The 19,479-nt window shown below is 42.9% G+C and overlaps 1 protein-coding gene across 1 annotated transcript; it reads right to left on the bottom strand.

Moving 5' to 3' along the window:
- Positions 1-372: 372 nt before the first annotated feature.
- Positions 373-10,996, bottom strand: RBMX2 (RNA binding motif protein X-linked 2). Its single transcript, XM_032843371.1, is given in 7 exon segments — positions 373-1,025; positions 1,027-1,373; positions 1,816-1,993; positions 3,802-3,931; positions 9,348-9,399; positions 10,527-10,642; positions 10,857-10,996. Coding segments are annotated over 7 exon segments (1,011 nt in total). The 5' UTR covers positions 10,862-10,996; the 3' UTR covers positions 373-842.
- Positions 10,997-19,479: the final 8,483 nt, after the last annotated feature.

The following is a 19,479-nucleotide window of genomic DNA, read 5'->3' as shown; positions in this document are numbered from 1 at the left end:
CATGGATGAACCTCAAAAACACACAAGTGACCGCAGACACAAAAGCCCATAAGTTGTATGATTCCACTTAAATAAAATGTCCAAAATAGGTAGTTCCACAGAAACAGAAAGCAGATTGGTAGTTGACAGGGATGAGGAGGAGGGAATGGAGAGTAACTGCTTCATGGGCACAGGGTTTCATTCTGGGGTGGCGGAAAGGTTTTAGAACTACACAGGGGTGGCGGTTTGGTGCACCATGAATGTACCAAATGCCACTGAATTGTTCCCTTTAAAATGGTTAATTTGATGTTACGTGAATTTCACCTTGATAAAATTAAATATATAAATAAATAAATAGCAAGGAGGTGCATGGATGTTAAAAAAGAGACATTTTTTAAAAATTTTTTAAAAGGAGGGTGGGGTGCAGAGGGAGGGGCCTGGTGTTAAGAATCACTATTGCATTCATATCAAGTTGTCCAGACCTAGTCAAACCACCCTTCTCTATGCTATGGTTGTACCTGCCAATGGAAAGGTCACCCACACCTCTAGCACAAAGACTAGAATTCTAGAACTGCTTGGTATTTCCCCTTTCCTAGCAATTTCATCATGAATGGGGGTCGTAAATTCAAGGGCCACATTTATGAAACCAAATCTAGGATACCTCGTCTGGTAAGTACTGAGCAAATTCCCAGGAAACAAGAAATTTACTCAAAACTCCAGGCTGTGGCTGTTAAAACTACAGCTCTCAGTGACTCTAGTACTCAAGGGATTGGAAGAATTCAGCCTCAGAGAGTTTACTTACAGTAACAGTAAAAGCCTAACTGAATATGACTGCATTTGAAAGCGCACGTTCATTTCCAGTTCTATCGGGCCGCCAGACAGGCCGCGGCTTCAGTGGTGCCTGCGGTCACTGGGGTTAGAGGACTCCCGGTCTCGGGAGTGCCGGGCCCTCTTGTGCCTATTTGACCTCTCTCGGCTCCTACTTCTACTTCTCTGACTACGCCCCTCAGAACGCCCACTGGGCCAGCTGGAGTATGTGTCTGAGCTTCGAACTCTGTCTCTATCTCTGTTCTTTTCTTCTCTCTCTTCCTTCCTGATTGAGGACTTATGTTCATGCTTCACCTTCTCTTTCTTCAGCTCCCTCTCTCTGTCCTCTGCGCCACCGCGGCAGGTCGCCCTGACCTCGGGAGAGCTGGGCTGGTGTTTTCGAAGCTCTCTAAGTTCTGACTTCTGGCCCTTCTCTGAGTTCTTGCTGCTGTGCTTTTTAGAGTCAGGGTCATCCTCTTCCTTTACCATCTTGTTTCTGGGTGGTGAAGAGGAGGGTGGCTGCTCTGCCTGTACCTCCCGGTCAGTCTTCTCTTTGTCTTTCTTTCTTCTCTTTTTTTCCTTTTTGTCTGGAGGAAAAAGGGGCACAACCAGTAAGAGGACGATGGAGGAGAGTGAGGGTATGCAAAAGGAAAGCCTGTGGGCAGCAGTGTGAAGCAGTCATACTCTACACTTCCAGAAAGCGTCTCTGAGAAGCCAACTTGGATGGCTGTCCCCCTTGACACGTCAAGTTGCTGTATAAGGCAATTCTCACCCTTAATTACCATTTTAAAGATGCTGCCTCCAAATACAGTCACATTCAGAAGTACTGAGGGATTAGCACTTCAACATATGAATTTGAGGAGACAGAATTCAGCCCGTAATATTAGTCTTTCCACTTTCCCAATTGAAGTAAGATTTCCCACACCTTTTCCCTTCATACTTAAGAACTGGTTATCAACTCTCAGTGAACGCTGGGAAGAACAAACACTAAGACTACCCAGAATCTTCTCTTGGGTCTTAACGCTTTACCTTTTTTGTGTTTTTTTGTGGGTTTGTCATCTTCAGAACCCTCAGCTGAACTCACTGAGGGTGTGCGAGCGCCACAGCCCTTCTCCTGGAGTTCTTTGGTCACATCATCTGCTTCTTCTGAGTCCTTAGGAGCTCGATAGTTAGACACATGATCCACTCGGATAGTTCGTCCTTTGATCTAAGACAGACAGGCAATGCTTCAGCAGAGATGGCCCTCCCATTGAGCTCTTTGAACCCAGCTCCAAACGCCATGCCTTTGAACCACACCCTTTACCTTCCTGCTAATTCTGTTGCTGGGGAAATCTCTAAAGCAGACCTGCCCAACTGGTGTGTCACAGCACACAGACCTAAGTAATAATTTCCTCAGCCTTTGGGGCAGCCAGCTGGGGCCTGGGGCAGCTGGAGTCCCTGAGGCTCTTGTACCAGGCAGTCTTGTACCTCACAGTCTACCCCAGTGTGCCACACAATAACCTTCATGTTCTACATGTACCATTAAGTGAAAAAAGGCTGGGGCAGTACTGCCCCGAGGGGAAACTGAGAATTTACATGCATAAACAATGAATTACCAGCAGTCTGTAACATTAATTCACTGTAAAACATGATGTGGCCTGGCAGCTAGAACGAATTCCTGAAATCAAGTGCAGTGATGCAGCTGTTTTCTTGATACAGCAATTAGGATGAGGCCAAGGCAGACCAATAGCTGGGAAGGGAAAGAGATCTTTCTTCTTAAGCCCTCACACCTTGCTCTACTTCCACCATACTGGAACAATGGCTCACACTGATATTTTTGCTGTGAATCAGAACTCTCTGGGTGAATAATAAAAAATTAACCCCTCCCTCACTTAAAAAACATTCAGGCAGAGCCCCTGGGTGGCTCAGTCAGCTGAGTGTCTGCCATAGGCTCAGGTCATGATCCCCGAGCCCCACGGCAGGCTCCCTGCTCAGTAGGGGGTCTGCTTCTCCCTCTCCCTCTGCCCCTCCCCCGGCTCCTTCTGTCTCTCTCTCTCTCAAATAAATAAATAAAATCTTCAAAAAATTCAGGCAGATACAGACCTATTCTATAGGCAAAATCATCCAAAATGTTGAAAGTCTGGCTTTTGTTGTTCCCACACAAGAGCAGATTTTTACTCTTACCTTTAAGCCTGAGTAGTCAGTCATTTTTCCTATTCCCCTTTTGAAAACATTTTTGAAAACCTCCCTTTTATGGTGACTCCATTTGACTGCTGGCTCTCTTAAAAATTAAGCCTAGTACCTTGTTCCACCCTGTCCTAGAGTCTCCAGCTGTTCCACACTGGTGCAATCAGTGACAAACTCTCCAGGTCAAAAGTCAACCCCCCAACCTATGACAGTGCTTATCCAACTGCAGTGCTTTTCCTAAATAAGCACAGGGACCAGGTAGAGCACCGATAGGCCTGACCTGCCCATCACCTTCTCTCAGGACAGGGGTGGAAAGGGAACAGAGGAGAAACAACTTCAGAATGAGTTACTTTTGTAGAATTTGTCATCACACTTTAACTAGAGAATTTCCAGGGCCCAGTAATGTTAAGTCAGTGGAGATATATGACAGACCCACAGAGCTCTGTCTTAGAGCATGAAGCCATGACAGCCCCAAATCCCAATAGAGCATAGCATGGAAGAGCAGCATTTGCTAGTCTTTTTGCTGCCCAGTACATCAGAGATGAGAGTGGGTATGAGAATGGAAAGGTGTGAAGCCAGAGGCTTGGTTGGGAGTGGGGGGGCATGATAACTATGCTCCTGGGAAGATGAACATGAGGAAAAGGAACAAGTGTTAGCAGGGTCGTATGCTAGTGAAATTATTTCCTGGGATCATTTCCTGGTCAGTATGTCCCCACACCTCGGCAACCCTCTCAACACACCCACGTGACCAGTATTGTCCTTGTACCTGTGGCAATCAGGTGGGAAATTAAACTGAACCCTTACATACAGGAAAAGTCCAGCCAAATCCTGTTTAGTGAACACACTCACCTTGATCCCATTAAAATTGTCAACAGCCAGAATTGTGCTCCTCTGGTCTTCATAGCAAAGGAAACAGAATCCTTTGGATTTCCCAGTCTTCTTGTCCCGCACCAGATTAATGTTAACAATCTCCCCATATCTATTTATTTTATAAAAGAGTAAGACACTATTGATTTAAAATGCAAAAACTTCCAGACTGAATGACAAAACAAAATTCAGATAATATAATCTGTATAGGAGACGCATCTAGAACAAGATAACATAAAAAGGTTAAAAATAAAAATTAGACAAAGACAGAGCAGGAACACCCAATTACAAAAATTATGGGTGGTAGTATTAAGATCAAAGATGAATTCAAGGCCAAAAAAATATTTAAATGGGACTAAGAGAGCTCTTTTACACTGAAAAGGGTCTAATATATTACAAAGATATGTCATGAAACCTTACGCATAAGTTCACAAGTCAAAAATTTAATTAAAGAAACTATTAAAAATAAAAGGAGAAACTAATAGCAAAAGTAATGCAATAGTTTAACATGCCACTTAAGTTTATAACACATAAAGTTGACAAAAATAAGGTCAAAGGAATTAATATAAATATATAACTATATATCATAAATATAAATAAACATAACAATGTAACAATTATGTTGTTAATAAATATTAATGTCAAAGTACCGGATACATATATTTGAATCTTACAAAAAGAGGACAATTTCTTCTCAAGAATCCACGAAACATGTATTAAAATTGGTTACAAAATAAACCTCAATAATGTCCAAAAACAGAACAGAACATGTTCTCCAATCACAATGTAATACAGCTGGAAATCATATTTTAAATAAAAAAAGTGCTTCTAGCTAACTTGAAACCTAGCTAACAACTGGATGAAAGTGAAATAAAGAAAAAAAAAATCAATGGCAGACTACTTAAAAAACAACAAAAATGAGAATATATACCAGAACTTACAGGATGCAGCTAAAATCACAATCAGAAAAATCTGTGACTTTTAGGAATTTTACTGTTAAAAAGGTAGAATGAATATAAAAGAAAACAAATCAAAGGAAAGCCAATGGGAGTTAATAAAGATAAAAGCACAAAGTAATGGAAAAAAGAGGGGCGCCTGGGTGGCTCAGTGGGTTAAAGCCTCTGCCTTCGGCTCAGGTCGTGGTCCCAGGGTCCTGGGATCGAGCCCCACATCGGGCTCTCTGCTCAGCGGGGAGCCTGCTTCCTCCTCTCTCTGTCTCTGCCTGCCTCTCTGCATACTTGTCTGTCAAATAAGTAAATAAAAATCTTTAAAAAAAAAGTAATGGAAAAAAGAAAAAAATTCTACCTTACTCCTTATACAGAGTTAAATTCCAGGTAAGTGAAAGATTCATAAGCTAAAAAGTAAAGTCATAGAAATAAAATAAGAATTGATGGATACTTAATAACATGTTCACATACATACAGCCCGGCCAGCTATGTAGCACCTTACCTAACAGGAAATACAGGTTTCCCCGCTACCTGAATGTTCACTTTATGCCCCTTCACTTTTACAAAAGACCTATATTAGTACCTGTTTTCACTAACCGAAAGAAAGCTGAAGAGGATTTTCACTTTTATGATATGGTAACTGCTTCATCACTTTATGCCACTGTAGCTTAGAAAGCTTTCACGGAACACTCTACCTTCAGATAGCAGGGGAAACCCGTATTGGAGCTGATTCAACTAAGGACAGGAGCTATTTAACACTGTTTAATATTGTAGGTACAGGCCAGTGCAATTAGAAAGGAGAAAACAAATGTAAAAAATGAAAAAGTAATCTTTTTCATTCTATTTGAAGATTTATTTATGCATACATTTATATATGAATAGAAAACTCAAGAGAATCAATGACAAAAGCAGTATAGTAATTCAGTAAGGTAACAGGATATAAAGTTAAAAAAAATCACTCTCTTACAAACAATAATCAGAGGATATAACCAAAGAGAAACCCCATTTGTATTAGCAACAAAAAAAGATAAAATACTTAGAAATAAACTTAACAACAAGCAATGTACAAAGTCTATATAGAGAAAATTTTTTAAAACTGAAAGACACACATAGTATTGAATAAATATAAAGACATCCTTTGTTTTTAGGTAGGATGACTCAACATCATAAAGACAGCAACATCTTCCCCCCAAGTTAATATTGAAATTTAATGTAGTACAAGTTGTGTTTCACTTTCCTGGAGCTGGATCCATTGATTCTAAAGTTCTCATGGAAAAATGAACATGTAAGAGTAGATGGAAAATCTTTAAAAAAGAACACTGAGGAGTAACTCTCCCAGATATTAAATACACTGAAAAAATGCTATGAATAACTAGTGTGTTACTGGCACATGAAGAGACAGACAGACCAACAGAAGAGAATAGAAAGCCATGAGATTCAAGTATATATAGAAAAATTAGTAATATGATAAAGGTGACATCCCAATTTGCTGGGAGAAAATACGAACGTTTTTATAAATGTTGGGACAACTGGAGAGCTACTTAAAAAAAACAATGAAATTGGATCTGTGTCTCATAATACTATACATGAGAATAACTCTAAATGGATCAGATACTTCAATTCATAAAAATGAAACTATACAAGTACTAGAAGGGAGCACAGATGGGCGGGTGGGGAGATATACTATCTAATTATGACTCAAAATCCAGAAGCAACAAAAAAAAAAAAAAACTCTGATAAATCCGACCATATAAAACACTAGAGTGTGAGACTATACAGGGTCAGCACAAAGAAGTTTTGGGGATGATGGAATTGTTATTCATCCTAACTGTGGGGGTGACTACACAAATCTATACACGTATTAAAACTCACAGGACTGTACACTCCCTAAAAAAAATCAATTTTACCATACAATTTAAACACATGAATGAATAAAAATTTTTTTTTAATTTTGCACAGCAAGAAAAAAATCACAACGAAGTCAAAAGACAAATGACAAAATTCGAGAAAATATTTACAACTCTTATCGCAGATAAAGGACCACAAAGCAGTTTTTTTCCTTTCGCTATAAAGAAGATCATCAAGACAACTGGTGAAGCTGAATAAAGTCTGTGGATTAGATAATAATATTGTATCAGTGTTAACTTCCTGAATTTGTTCCCCATACTGAGGTTAAACAAGAGAATGCCCTTGTTGTGGGGGGAAATACATATTGAAGAATTTAGGGATAAATGGGCATCATGTCTGCAACTGACTCTCAAATGGTTCAGAACAAAGTAACAGATACACCTGGGGAGAAATAACGACAAAGCAAATGTAGTAAAATGTCAATATCTGGGGAATCTAAGCGAAGGGGAAACAGGTATTCTTTACGCTACTTTATAACTTTCTTATTTTAAACCTGAAATTATCTCAAAATAAAAAGTAAAAGAAAAGATAATATGGGAACTCGTTTAAACAGACTCCTACAGACCAAATCGGGCCAATTTGAACATCAAGAAATAATAATGGTGATAATGTAGTATAATACATCAAATTAAGTAAAGTTAAGTCCACGGTAACACAATACATGACAAGTGGTATAACAGAGTTAAAACCATTAAGAGCTTTTGTAAAATCACTAAGAAAATGAGGAAAACACCAAGAAAACAAGCAAGAATATGAAAAGACAACTTAAAATAAACAAGAAATAATGGCATGTAAATCTATAAGATGTTTTACCTCACTGATGATTAGAGAGAAAGTAAACTCATAATGAGAAACCATATGACAAATATATTTTTTTAAATAACAGCTGCCAATTAGGATTCAGAAAAATGGACATTCTAGTGAGAGTAGAAACTGGTACAACCTTCTCAGACAGCCATTTGGCTATACTTATAAAACATCTTAAAAATGCTAACACGGGGCGCCTGGGTGGCTCAGTGGGTTAAAGCCTCTGCCCTTCGGCTCAGGTCATGATCTCAGGGTCCTGGGATCGGGCCCCACATCAGGCTCTCTGCTAGGCGGGGAACCTGCTTCCCCCACTCTCTCTCTGCCTGCCTCTCTGCCTATTTGTGATCTGTCAAATAAATAAAATAAATAAAATCTTTAAAAAAATGAAATAAAAAATAAAAATGTTAACATACTGATCTAGTAATTTCACTACGGAAACTATCAGGAATGCATACAAAGGATGTCTGTACTACAATGTATACTGCAATATAATTTATAACAGCAAATAATGCCCAACATTTAAAAGAAGATGACAGAGAAATATACCAAAATGTTAACAGTTTTTCTTTAAAGTACATTCTAATTTCTTCTTCATGCTTTTCCTTTTTCCAAATGTTCTATAATGATTATACATTACCTTGATAATCGGAAAATTTTTTTTTGAAAACTACTGTTACCAATGGCAAAGGCAATCTTCATGGAGAGCGATGTGTACAGCCAAAATAGACAAACACACCAGCTGATCATCACTCAATGCAAGTAAGACAAAAACACCCCCTAGATGGAAGGGTGGACCAGGCAGAGGTATCATAAGGGGTGGAAGTTACAGGTTGCACCTGCTGTGAACTTCCAGCTCCCCAAAAGTAGGAGGAAACAGCCTCTGTCCCTCTCCGGGTGCTTTGCCAGTGTGGGCTGCTGAGGCCCTCTCCCATGGCCTTCTCATGTGTGCTGCCCAATTTCTTTCCCATGGCCCTCTCCCCCACATGCTGCCCAACCAGTGAGGGTCCTTTTCCTATCGGACAGCCCAACCATCCCCTGCCACAGCAATGTCTCTCCCATGGTGTGCTGGCTGTTTGCTTCCCCAAACCCTTCTACCCCAGTCCTCTGCCTGTACATGCTGTCCAACTTTTCTACAACAGTCCTCTGCCCTCAGGGCCCCTCTGGCCTTACGGACTATCTAACCATTCTGTGTAGCTCTGGGTTGTGCCTAGCCCCTCTCCTACCAGCTGCCACTACTAGTGCAATATGCCAAGATGCTCTCCCACCCAATGCTGCTGCTTTCATCTCACAGCAGAACGAGGAAAGTAAGGTTCACCTCGTTATTCTTGTTCCTCATCAGCCTGTAATTCTCAGCTTCCAGGTAAAGAGATAATGGCTCTGCTCATTAACCTTACACTCATCTATAAACTAAGAAAACAAACTACTGACTAAAGCTTTTTGCTTTTTCTCCCATTTCTCTGTGCTTTGCCCTAATCCTACAACACCACACAGATGTAGGCCAGAGGGCCCTGTGATCATGGATTACCCTTAGTTTGCAGGAGCCCAAGGAGCCCAAGTAGCCCTGTGAGTTCCAGTCTGTTCCAGTGTAGGCCCAGGCTGAACAAACTTCACTGAAAAAGCAATAAAAATAGACCAGAATCCCCAAGACAGCCTCCTAAATCATCCAACTTCTTGGATTTTCCATATTGGAAGAGCTCTACAACCATGTCCTGGGGCTGATCTAGACTACAGGAGAAGCTCCAGCCCTCCCCATGCAGGAGGCCAGTTAGCTTAGAATAAAATAAATGGATTTTGTGTGATGCCACAAAATGCATTATGGAAGCATACTCTGATGACCTAGAAGGCAGGAAATGAAAAAGGACTTACTGTGAGAACACACAGATGATGTCCCCTTCAGTCAGTTCATAAGGAAGCCCTCCTAGAAGAAAAAACCACATTTAACATTTACCAAGTGTCTACAAGCATACCATGCACTAGGCCCAGCACTGGTGGGTGCAAAGAAGAGTAAGCCAGAGAGTCTGCCCTCAAAGAATTCAGTCTGATGATACGACAGAAGCATAAATAAAGTGCAGTACTAGTGCAGCAAAAGGAGTGATTAACTGTGGAAAAGTCAGTGTCACCACTAACCAAATACTCCTCACACCCAAAATCTTAGGGACAAAGCAGATAGTTTCCGGTATAAAACTCTGCTTCCACAAACCTATCTCGAACACACCTGCTCTTTACCCAGAAATTCACAGCTAAGATCCAAAAATCAGTTTAAATATGAAAATATTAACCCCACCTCACATAGACTAAGGATTTTAAAATTCTTTTAAAATTCTTAATTGTCTTTATAGACAACTTTCAGCATTTCACAGGACATAAATTCCCCTGCAAATCTCTCCTTCCTCATCTGTAAAATGGGGACTTTAGTATTTACTTCACAGAACTGTTGTAAGAATTAAATAAAACAATGGATATAAGTGCTTAGCACAATATCTGGTGCAATAACTTCTTTGAACAAACCGTTATATTACTGGAAGTGACACAAAGTGAATATAGATATGACAATATGGCCATGGACAGAAGGCAGGAGCTAATTAGATGAGAGAAATGAATTCTGAGGGAAGGGGAAAGCGCAGGGGACTAGCAATCATACAGGATCGTGCCTAAGACCGTGAGTTCTAGAATCCCACAGTTCTGGCTGTCCCACTTACTAGCCATGTGGCCTTAAGGAAGTCCATTAACTTCCCTGCACCCCAGTTTCCCTAGCTGTGTAATAGCGGGACGCGGTATAATAATGGTCTCTGAAACCAAGAAACCAAGTAGTAAGACTCTTACCACAGTGAATGGCAAAGGGTTACTATCATGGACACTGACGTGACAGGGGGAGCAAACTAGAAATGGGAGAGAAAAGAGATATGGAAAACGGATTTACGGGGCAGCCAGCAGAAGGAAATAAAAGTGCGTGATGAATGCTGGGAGGAATGAAAGGCGGGAATGCCGAAAGGTTAGGAAGCAGGCCAGGAGAGGAGCAGCGCGGGAAAAAGATGTGGACCTCACCCAGGAAGATCCAGGCGCTGTCCTTGTACTCGGAGTGCCAGGACACCTTATCTGCCACCCCAAGCTGGACCTCACGCTCATTCAGCTCGTTGATCAGCTTCACTTTAGTTAAAGGGCTGCGGGGGGGGGGGGGGGGGGGGGGGGAGGGCAGAAAAACGGACATTAAGAGCGGCCTGGCCAGAGGTAAGAGAGAGCAAAACTAAGGGACTAATTTTCCAGTCTCTGCACCTCTCCTGCCCCTCGGCCCGGCAGACGCTCTACCACCCAAGTCCTAGTGGGCCACCTCCCGCGGCCCGTCCCCACTTCTTCAGAGGTAAACTGAGGCCTTACTTCATCTTCTCAAGTTCGCGCTCAGCACCGAGACACTGACTTCCGGGAGAGTCTGCACCGCGCCTGCGCGGCCCCAGAGTCACGCTCCCATTGGACTCCGAGGAGCTCGCGTCGCGCCGGAAGAGCTTGGCCGCACCGGGGCGTGGCTCCTACGCACTAGCGCGGGAAAGCATTTTCCTTGCTCCGCGGGTTTTGCTCTCCCGGGGAGTTTTTGTCTAGTCCCTCGGTTCGTCCCTCTGTGAAGCGGGGGCACGGGTGTCAGCCGGGTTTATTACAGGACCCTCAGCTGCTGGACTACGCCTGGCATTGATTGGGCTACCTACAAATATTTGCTGAATAAAGACTGAAAAAGGGTGCCCATTAAGGCGACTTTAGCCCCAGTCTTTGCTCTCGATGCAAATCCCTACTCGGGCTTCACTCCCAGCCAACTGCTCACGCACACACACATCCATCAAAGCATCTCTGTTCAGGAATAAGAAGATAGGTGAGAGGGTAAACCTTTTTTCTTTCTCAAATTCAAATGCATAGGCAACTGACCATTGTGCCTCCATAGGCTGAGTTGAATACCCAGATTTGTGTTAAGAGCTGTTACCCTCACCCACCCTTTTCCATTGTCTCGCTCCTACTTAAGCAGGAGGCAGAAATAGTGAAAAAGCTAATAATTGAGCAGATGCTAGATTGTGTACCTAGCAATTCACATGTACTGGCCCTCCATCCTCACAACCACCCTCATGGAATCTATACATACAATTACCCTCCTCATTTTACAGAGGAAGAAACAGATTCAAAGGAAGTACTCTGAATAACTAGTGTGTTACTGGCACATGGCCTCTACCTATCAGGTCTGGTTGATTTAATCGGTCCTTACTGAGCGTCTGTATGTGTCCTGTATGGCATGTCTGCAGACAGGAATGTAAGGTGAGGTTCTCTGCCTGAGGGAACTAAATAATATCATTGAGGAGACAAGATATATTTGCTTGGTAGACTTCACTCCAAAAATAACCAGGAAATCTCCTATACAGAAGAGATGGTGGCATATAATGTGTGATTTAAGCCATACTGAAGTTTTGAATCCATAGTGTATGTGTCATCATCAATAACTGGTATCAGATCATGCATGGTCTAAAAGTGAAGTTCCAGAGCTGTGTAGTTCTCTGTGTAAGCCTACCTCAGAGCCCCAGGAATTAGGCACTTCATAAAGTACTTTGATGATAATGATGGTGATGATGACTACTGTACCCTCAATGACTCAACATCTACCCATGTCCTGCCAAAAACCAGGAGACTCCCCACTACTGACAGTTTCTCTTCATTCATTCTGTTTTTGCCCCTCTCCCAGTCCAACCCAGCTATTCATTAACTTTGTGGAATTAACTTGGCAATGAAAACTAAACAGTGACAGATTGCATACAGGTTTTATCTGCTTCTGGGAATCTTAGGTTGCTTAGCTGTAGGATTGAAGTAGACACTACAAAGTGGTAAACTAGTAAGCATTATCTGGCTGGATTCTTCAGGCAACTGTAAAATGAGAGAAATAGGCCTACACCTGGGTCTTGGTCATCAGGAAGTTTCAAAAGGAAGTGGAAGCAAAAGAGGAGATTAAGACCAACCAAAGGGAAGGACAGTTTAGTTGGCTGGTGGAGGACATGGAAAGACTGCTATCTAGCTAGTGGGTTCAGCAGAGATATTCTGAACCTGGGAGAACTGAAAACTATCCCAGGTTACCTGGGACATCTCCATCAATGTGCTTCCAATTGGTAGGAAATGGTAGATAAGATGATGCCTAGAGATTTCCACCAGTCTAAGTGGAAAGGGGATGAAGATCCAGGGAACCCTTTGAACTTTAGTGTCTGAGAGGAGGACCAGGGTTTGCTATTCAAGGTGGTTATTAGTGATCTCCACCAGTAACATGGATCTAGCATGCACTGTATGGAGAGCTCAGGTCTAGATTATCTGGCCAATGTTAAGGAACCCAAAGGCAATCCTCACATTCAAGGTAAGGCTAAGCTATATGTCCAGCCAATTTCATCTCTTCACTTCCCACCACAGCACATCCCAAAACAACTTTCCCTCCTCACTTCCCTATTTCAAGCAATGCTATCACTATTTTCCTGGTTGTCCAGGTACAAAACAGGGGTTTCATATTTCAGTCTTCCCTATTCCTTACCCAAAGATATCTATCCAATACCAAGTCCTAATAATTGTGCTACTGGAATGTCTATAAAATGCATTTCATCCAGTAACAATTCTGTTTCTTTTTTTTTTAATTTTATTTATTTATTTATTTATTTGAGAGAGAGAGTGAGAGACAGAACATGAATGGCGGGGGAGGGGCAGAGGGAGAAGTAGGCTCCCCACTGACCTGGGAGCCAGATGTGGGCCTCTATCCCAGGCCCCAGGATCATGCTATAAGCTGAAGGCAGATGCTTAACTGACTGAGCCACCCAGGCGCCCCTACAGTTCTGTTTCATTACCACATGCCTTCTAGGTCTTTCAGTACTTGTAGAACTGTCTTGTCCCCTATTCTCCAGTCTTTCCTCCCACTGCTCCCCAACACAAAGCCTCAACTTCAGCCAGGCTTCACTTCTAGCCATTTCTTCAGGGGCTCCTTTCATTATCCAACCTAGACACCCTGATGGGAAATCCCCACCAACCTAGGCTGCTCTTCTCTCTCTGAAACCTGCCCAAGCTCCAAACTCCCATCCAGGCATCTCTCAAGCAGGAAATACCCTGACCTCATCAGTCCACAGCGGTGGTTCCCACTTCTGAACTCTGCAGCACATCACAACTCTTCATGTTATCTCCCCAGAAAGAATACAAGATCCTGAAAAATAAAGGTTCTTCCTTTTTAAGCCCTCAGCACCTCAAACACTTTTCTGCACGCATAGCAAGCAACCAATACAACTAATGGTTAATGAAACTGAAAACACAGAGAGCTATGGTTACCTTTAGGGAAGCAGATGAGGAAAGGAAAAGAGAGGCTTTTACTTTCCCTTTTTTTCTTTCTATACTATTAGAATTTTCTTCCCTTTATCCAGATACCACTTATATTTTGTATTCTTATTCTTTTTTTTAAAGATTTTATTTATTTATTTGACAGACATAGATCACAAGTAGGCAGAGAGGCAGGCAGAGAGGGAGAGAGGAGGAAGCAGGCTCCTTGCCTAGCAGAGAGCCCGATGCGGGGCTTGATCCCAGGACCCTGAGATCATGACCTGAGCCGAAGGCAGAGGCTTTAACCCACTGAGCCACCCAGGTGCCCCTATTCTTATTCTTTTAAAGATTTTATTTATTTTATTTGACAGAGAGAGCACAAGTAGGGGGAGCGACAGGCAGAGGGAGAGGGAGAAGCAGGCTCCACGCTGAGCAGAGAGCCCAACACAGGGCTTGATCCCAGGATGCTGGGATCATGACCTGTGCTAATGGCAGACGCTTAACCAACTGAGCCACCTAGGTGTCCCATCATTTAAATTATTTATTGCCATGTTATCTTGGCAGACAGTCATGACCTTTATTTTCTCACTTTTGTCTCTTATTCATTCAACAAATATTTATTGAGCAACTATTACATGCTAGACACTGTTCTAAGTGCTAGGGTTATAATAATAAACAAGGCAAGGAGAGTTCCTGTCCTCATGGAGTTTACATTCTTTGGGAAGAAGGAAAATAAACATATAAATACACATCCAACAATGAAAAGTGCTATGAAGGGTTAGAGACAGAGTGACAAAGTTTTGCTATTTTAAAAAGGTGATGGGTCAAAGAAGTCCTCTCTTATAAGGTGACATGGAGATAGAGACCTGGAAGAAGATGGGGAGCAAGCCATGGGGATGTTTGGGAGAGGAATGTTCAGGCAGAGTGAACAGTAAGTATAAAGGTCCTGAGACAGGAGTGTGTTTGGGAAACAATAAAGAGGCCCAAGTGGCTAGAGAGGAGCAAGCAAGAAAGAGAATGACAGATTTTTGTTTATTTAACAAAATCTGATTCTGTACCCACCATGTACCAGATACTGTTCTAGGTACTTTCCACATATTAACACATTTACTTCTCACAACAATCCTATGTGGTAGATACTATTATCCCATGTTGCAGATGAGGAAATTGGGGCACAGAGAGGTCAAGTCATTTGCCCGATGTCACACAGCTGGTTAATGGTAGACCCAGGATTTGAATCCATGTGGTATGGCTCTAATGTCTGCATCCTTAGCCACTATGCACAGGATAGGTGGAGGTAAGAGGAAGAGATCAGGCAGGGACATGTTGAGTAGCAACTTTAGATGTGACTCAATGTGAGGTGAGAGGCCAACAAAGGATTCTGATCTGGCTTACATTTTAGCAGAATGACCTTGGCTGCAAACTGTGGGGTTGAGGAGAGTAGGTAGAGTCAGGGAGACTAGGAAGCTTTGCAGTAATTCAGGCAAGAGATGATGGTGGTTTGCCTCAGGGAGCAGCTAGGGGGAGGATGGCCCATGCTGCTATTTTTTAAACTAAAAAAATAAATATTTTAAAACATAAAGAACACACATGATGCCAACAGAAAGGCATATCCTATGTTTATGAGAACTCGGGTGCTGGGCTAGATACTGAGGATACTAAAGTAAACAAGACCACAAGACCTAACCCCTGCCTTTGAACAGCTCACAAGGTTGCCAGATAGTTGCATATGTGAATAAACAGAATACAAAGGGATGAGGGTCAAAATGAAGGTGTGAGTGAAATGTCATTGGAACCAGTTGAAGAATCAATTAATTCTGACTACTGGGGGGTCAGTGGGAGTGGAAAGCAGAGTGTCAAGGAAAGCTGCAGCAAGGCAGGGGACAGTTGGAAGGCAGAGAGGAAGACTGGTGTGGAGAAAACAGATGAATTTGGCTGGCAAATTGTTGAGTCTAAAGTACCCAAGGAGCCAACAATGGAGACCAAGGGGGAGGAGGACAGATGAAGATGAAGCAGCTGGGGAAAGTAGGATTCAAGAAGAGAGCAAAAGGTGATCAGTGGGGGCACCTGGGTGGCTCAGTGGGTTAAAGCCTCTGCCTTCAGCTCAGGTCATGAGCTCAGGGTCCTGGATCGAGCCCCGTGTCTTGGCTCTCTGCTCCACAGGGAGCCTGCTTCCTCCTCCTCTCTCTCTCTCTCTCTCTCTCTCTCTGCCTGCCTCTCTGCCTACTGGTGATCTCTGCCTGTCAAATAAATAAATAAAAAATCTTTAAAAAAAAAAAGGTGATCAGTGCTGTCAAGACTGCAGAAAAGTTCCCATGGTGGAAGCACCTTTAAGTTTTCAGTGTTTGTGCCTACTTATTTCAACTGGTCCAAAACAATGTCTGATCCTTAATTATAGGTTGCCTGGAGGAACAGAGAATAAGAAGTGATGGGTTCTGTTAACACCATCTTACCATCCCTTCTGGGGATATTAACCTGAATCCATACATGGGCTTCAGGGAGTGTATAAGGACCCTGCATTTGTTTGTATGATGTGTTTGTTACACGAACATGTACATTTTTAAGGAGAAGGTCCATAGCTTCCAACAGATTCCAAAATGGTTCCATGGTTCAGAAAACAACAGCTAAGGACCACTGCGTTAGAGCATGTAAGCATTATCTGTGAACACTGTCATCCACACATAGTTCAGAGCAGTTTGCAAAGCTTAGCAAGAACAGTTGCAGGACTGGCATGAGCTATGTGAGTCAGATATTGATCAACTGGAAGCACATCACAGCCCTGCTGGCTCCCCCCAGGCTCAGCACAGCTGCTTGCTCCCAGCTTCTGACTCTTAGTTATAATCTTGATGAGCTAGACAGAGAATCCCAAACTCTCGAGGAAGTAAGGCCAAGTCACTTCCGGGGTGAACATGCCTTCTAGAAGATATATAGCAGATGTCCTTTTATCACTTGCTTGTTGTTGTTCTACTTTTCTCCAGTGCCCAGGTCAAAGCAGTAGCTTTCCAAACCTCAAGCAACATGAAATCCAGAAGTGGCTAAGGGTTATGAGGAGCTGACTTTAAAAACAGAATCCAGTTTCATGGAAGGAGGAAAAGAGTAAAGAAGAAATTGCTGGGGCAGTAGATGGCTCTGATTCCCATAGGAGCCCACCTATAATGACAAATCACATTTACTCTAAATTCATGATGTTAAGTCCCCATTGGCCTACAGGCCTAAGGACCATGCGAGCAGAACTGAACTAAAGGGAGTTATTAGACCAGGTGGGATGAGGAGTAGAGGTGGGCTTAAGGAACTAGAGGTGAATACAAAAGTAATTCTGAGGGATGATAAGAGCCTGCCTAGAGCAGGAGTTCCTAAAACATCATCACAGTGGCACTGAAGCAGGTTGATCTCCAAGCCAATGACTAGTGAGTGTCCTACCCTCCAGTCTCCAAAATATTCCTTGCATTATCAGCTTTTACTCCCCTCTCAGTGATTCTCACTGTTTTGAGGTAGACTTCTTCTAGGGTGTTCTGTTGTTGAGCTACATGGTAGGATGACATATTGAGACCAAGGGGAAGAAGCCAGTTAGCAGGAGTGCCACAAAACACTGGTCCAGAGGGTAGGAAACAGTCCACAGATTAGGAAAAGGGGTAGGTGGCCACGCGGCAAAGAAGCCAGACAACTGAGACACATGTTTGTAGAGACCAGAGCAGATGGGTGATCAGAGGGACAAACTGAGAAGCAGGCAAAGCTCTCAGAGATGAGACACGGGACAGGGCTGTGTCCTGGCTCAAGGCCCAGTGACACTGGAGGTAGGCTGGCAGCATTCCTCCTGTGCACAGTGGATGCTGGCATCTGTCACGCGGCTGGGCATAAGTTTGCAAACCATAGGGTGATGCCATAAAGCTTTCACTCTGCCTCTGGTCAGTAACTTACATTTGTGTGACAACATTACAATTCTAGAGAGACCAACTGGCGTGGTTAGATAAATATAAACTCCGAGACTTGGCAGGCCTGGGTTCAAATCCCAGTTCCATCACATGCTAGCCATGAAACTTCAGAGGGTTTAATTAGCTTCGATTAACTTCTATGCGCATTGGTGATAATATCACCTCACGGGCATATTGTGAGGATTAAAGGAGTTCAGGCACGGAAAGTGTGTGTGTTAAAGGTATCACTAACATTAATAATAATCTCCTTAGGTTCCAAATACCCCTGGCCATTGTTATAATCCCTCCACCCCTTCTGCAACCCCCAACTCTTACCCTCAGACCTTCCTCGGAAAGAAGCTGGAAATGGCCATCTGAGAGCCAGAGGGCTGCAATATAAAACTATGCTAGAATGGCCCCTCGAGTGCAGTCTTTCTTGAAGAACACCCTGAATAACCTTCAATAAAGATTTTCAATGAAAAATGCAAGAAATATTAATTGAATATATACTTTCTCCCCTCACCCCACCCCCACTGCACAAGCCATGGGAATGAACCAAAACTATTTGTATCTCGTTACCCAACTCCTAATCTGCAGGGGAGGGAAGGCTTTCCATGCTCTAGTCCCAACAATATAAATAAATAAAAGTGGCAAGAAACTTCTGAGCCCTGGGTGGCAAATGAAAACATCTCTGTACTTGCCGTGCCCCTCTGGCCTGCATGAAGGCATAGCTAAGATGCAACAAGATCAGAGCAACCCAGAAGTGCCTAGAAGGATCTTTCTTTCTTTCTTTCTTTTTTATTTATTTATTTGACAGAGAGAGAGATCACAAGTAGGCAGAGAGGCAGGCAGAGAGAGAGAGGAGGAAGCAGGCTCCCTGCTGAGCAGAGAGCCCAATGTGGGGCTCGATCCCAGGACCCCCAGATCATGACCTGAGCCAAAGGCAGAGGCTTAACCCACTGAGCCACCCAGGTGCCCCAGGATCTTTCTTTTAAAGACCCTTATAGCCTACCATGGAGCAAAGCTTTACAAGGCTTGCTTGTAGGCCCCCAAGAGGGCAGGCACTCTGCTGGGCTTCATGGTCATTAGCATTTGGCACCTGAGTCCAGCAAGGGGCTCTTTTTTTTTCTTTTTTAAGATTTTATTTATTTAACAGAAAAAGAGATCATAAGTAGGCAGAGAGGCAGGCAGAGAAAGAGGGGAAAGCAGGCTCCCTGCTGAACAGAGAGCCTGATGCAGGGCTTGATCCCAGGACCCTGAGATCATGACCTGAGCTGAGGGCAGAGGCTTTAATACACTGAGCCACCCAGGCACCCTGAGATGCTCTTTCCTGATAAAACCTTCATGGTATCACAACCAAATCTCTTTCAGGCATCAGGCACTGACAAACAGCAATATAGTCAGGACTCCGTTTTCGAACTGTCTCCTCATATTAACCCTTTAGTTCAATGTATGAGTTTTCTATTGCAATATAACAAATCACCACAAACCTACTGCTTAAAACATCATGAATGTGAGGATTTGGGGGGGGCAGGGAAGGAAAAAAATGAAACAAGATGGGATCGGGAGGGAGATAAACCATAAGAGACTCTTTATCTGACAAAATAAACTGAGGGTTGCTGGGGGGGAAGGAGGATAGAGAGAGGGTGGCTGGGTTATGGACATTGGGGAGGGTATGTGATATGGTGAGTGCTGTGAAGTGTGTAATCCTGATGATTCACAGACCTGTACTCCTGGGGCAAATAATACATTATATGTTAATAAAAATAATTAATAAA

This window comes from Lontra canadensis, unplaced genomic scaffold, assembly GCF_010015895.1.
Source record: "Lontra canadensis isolate GAN:19392208 unplaced genomic scaffold, GSC_riverotter_1.0 scaffold138, whole genome shotgun sequence".
Lineage (NCBI taxonomy): Eukaryota > Metazoa > Chordata > Mammalia > Carnivora > Mustelidae > Lontra > Lontra canadensis.
Note: the sequence above shows the minus strand (reverse complement) of the source record. Positions and strands in the feature narration are given on the sequence as shown.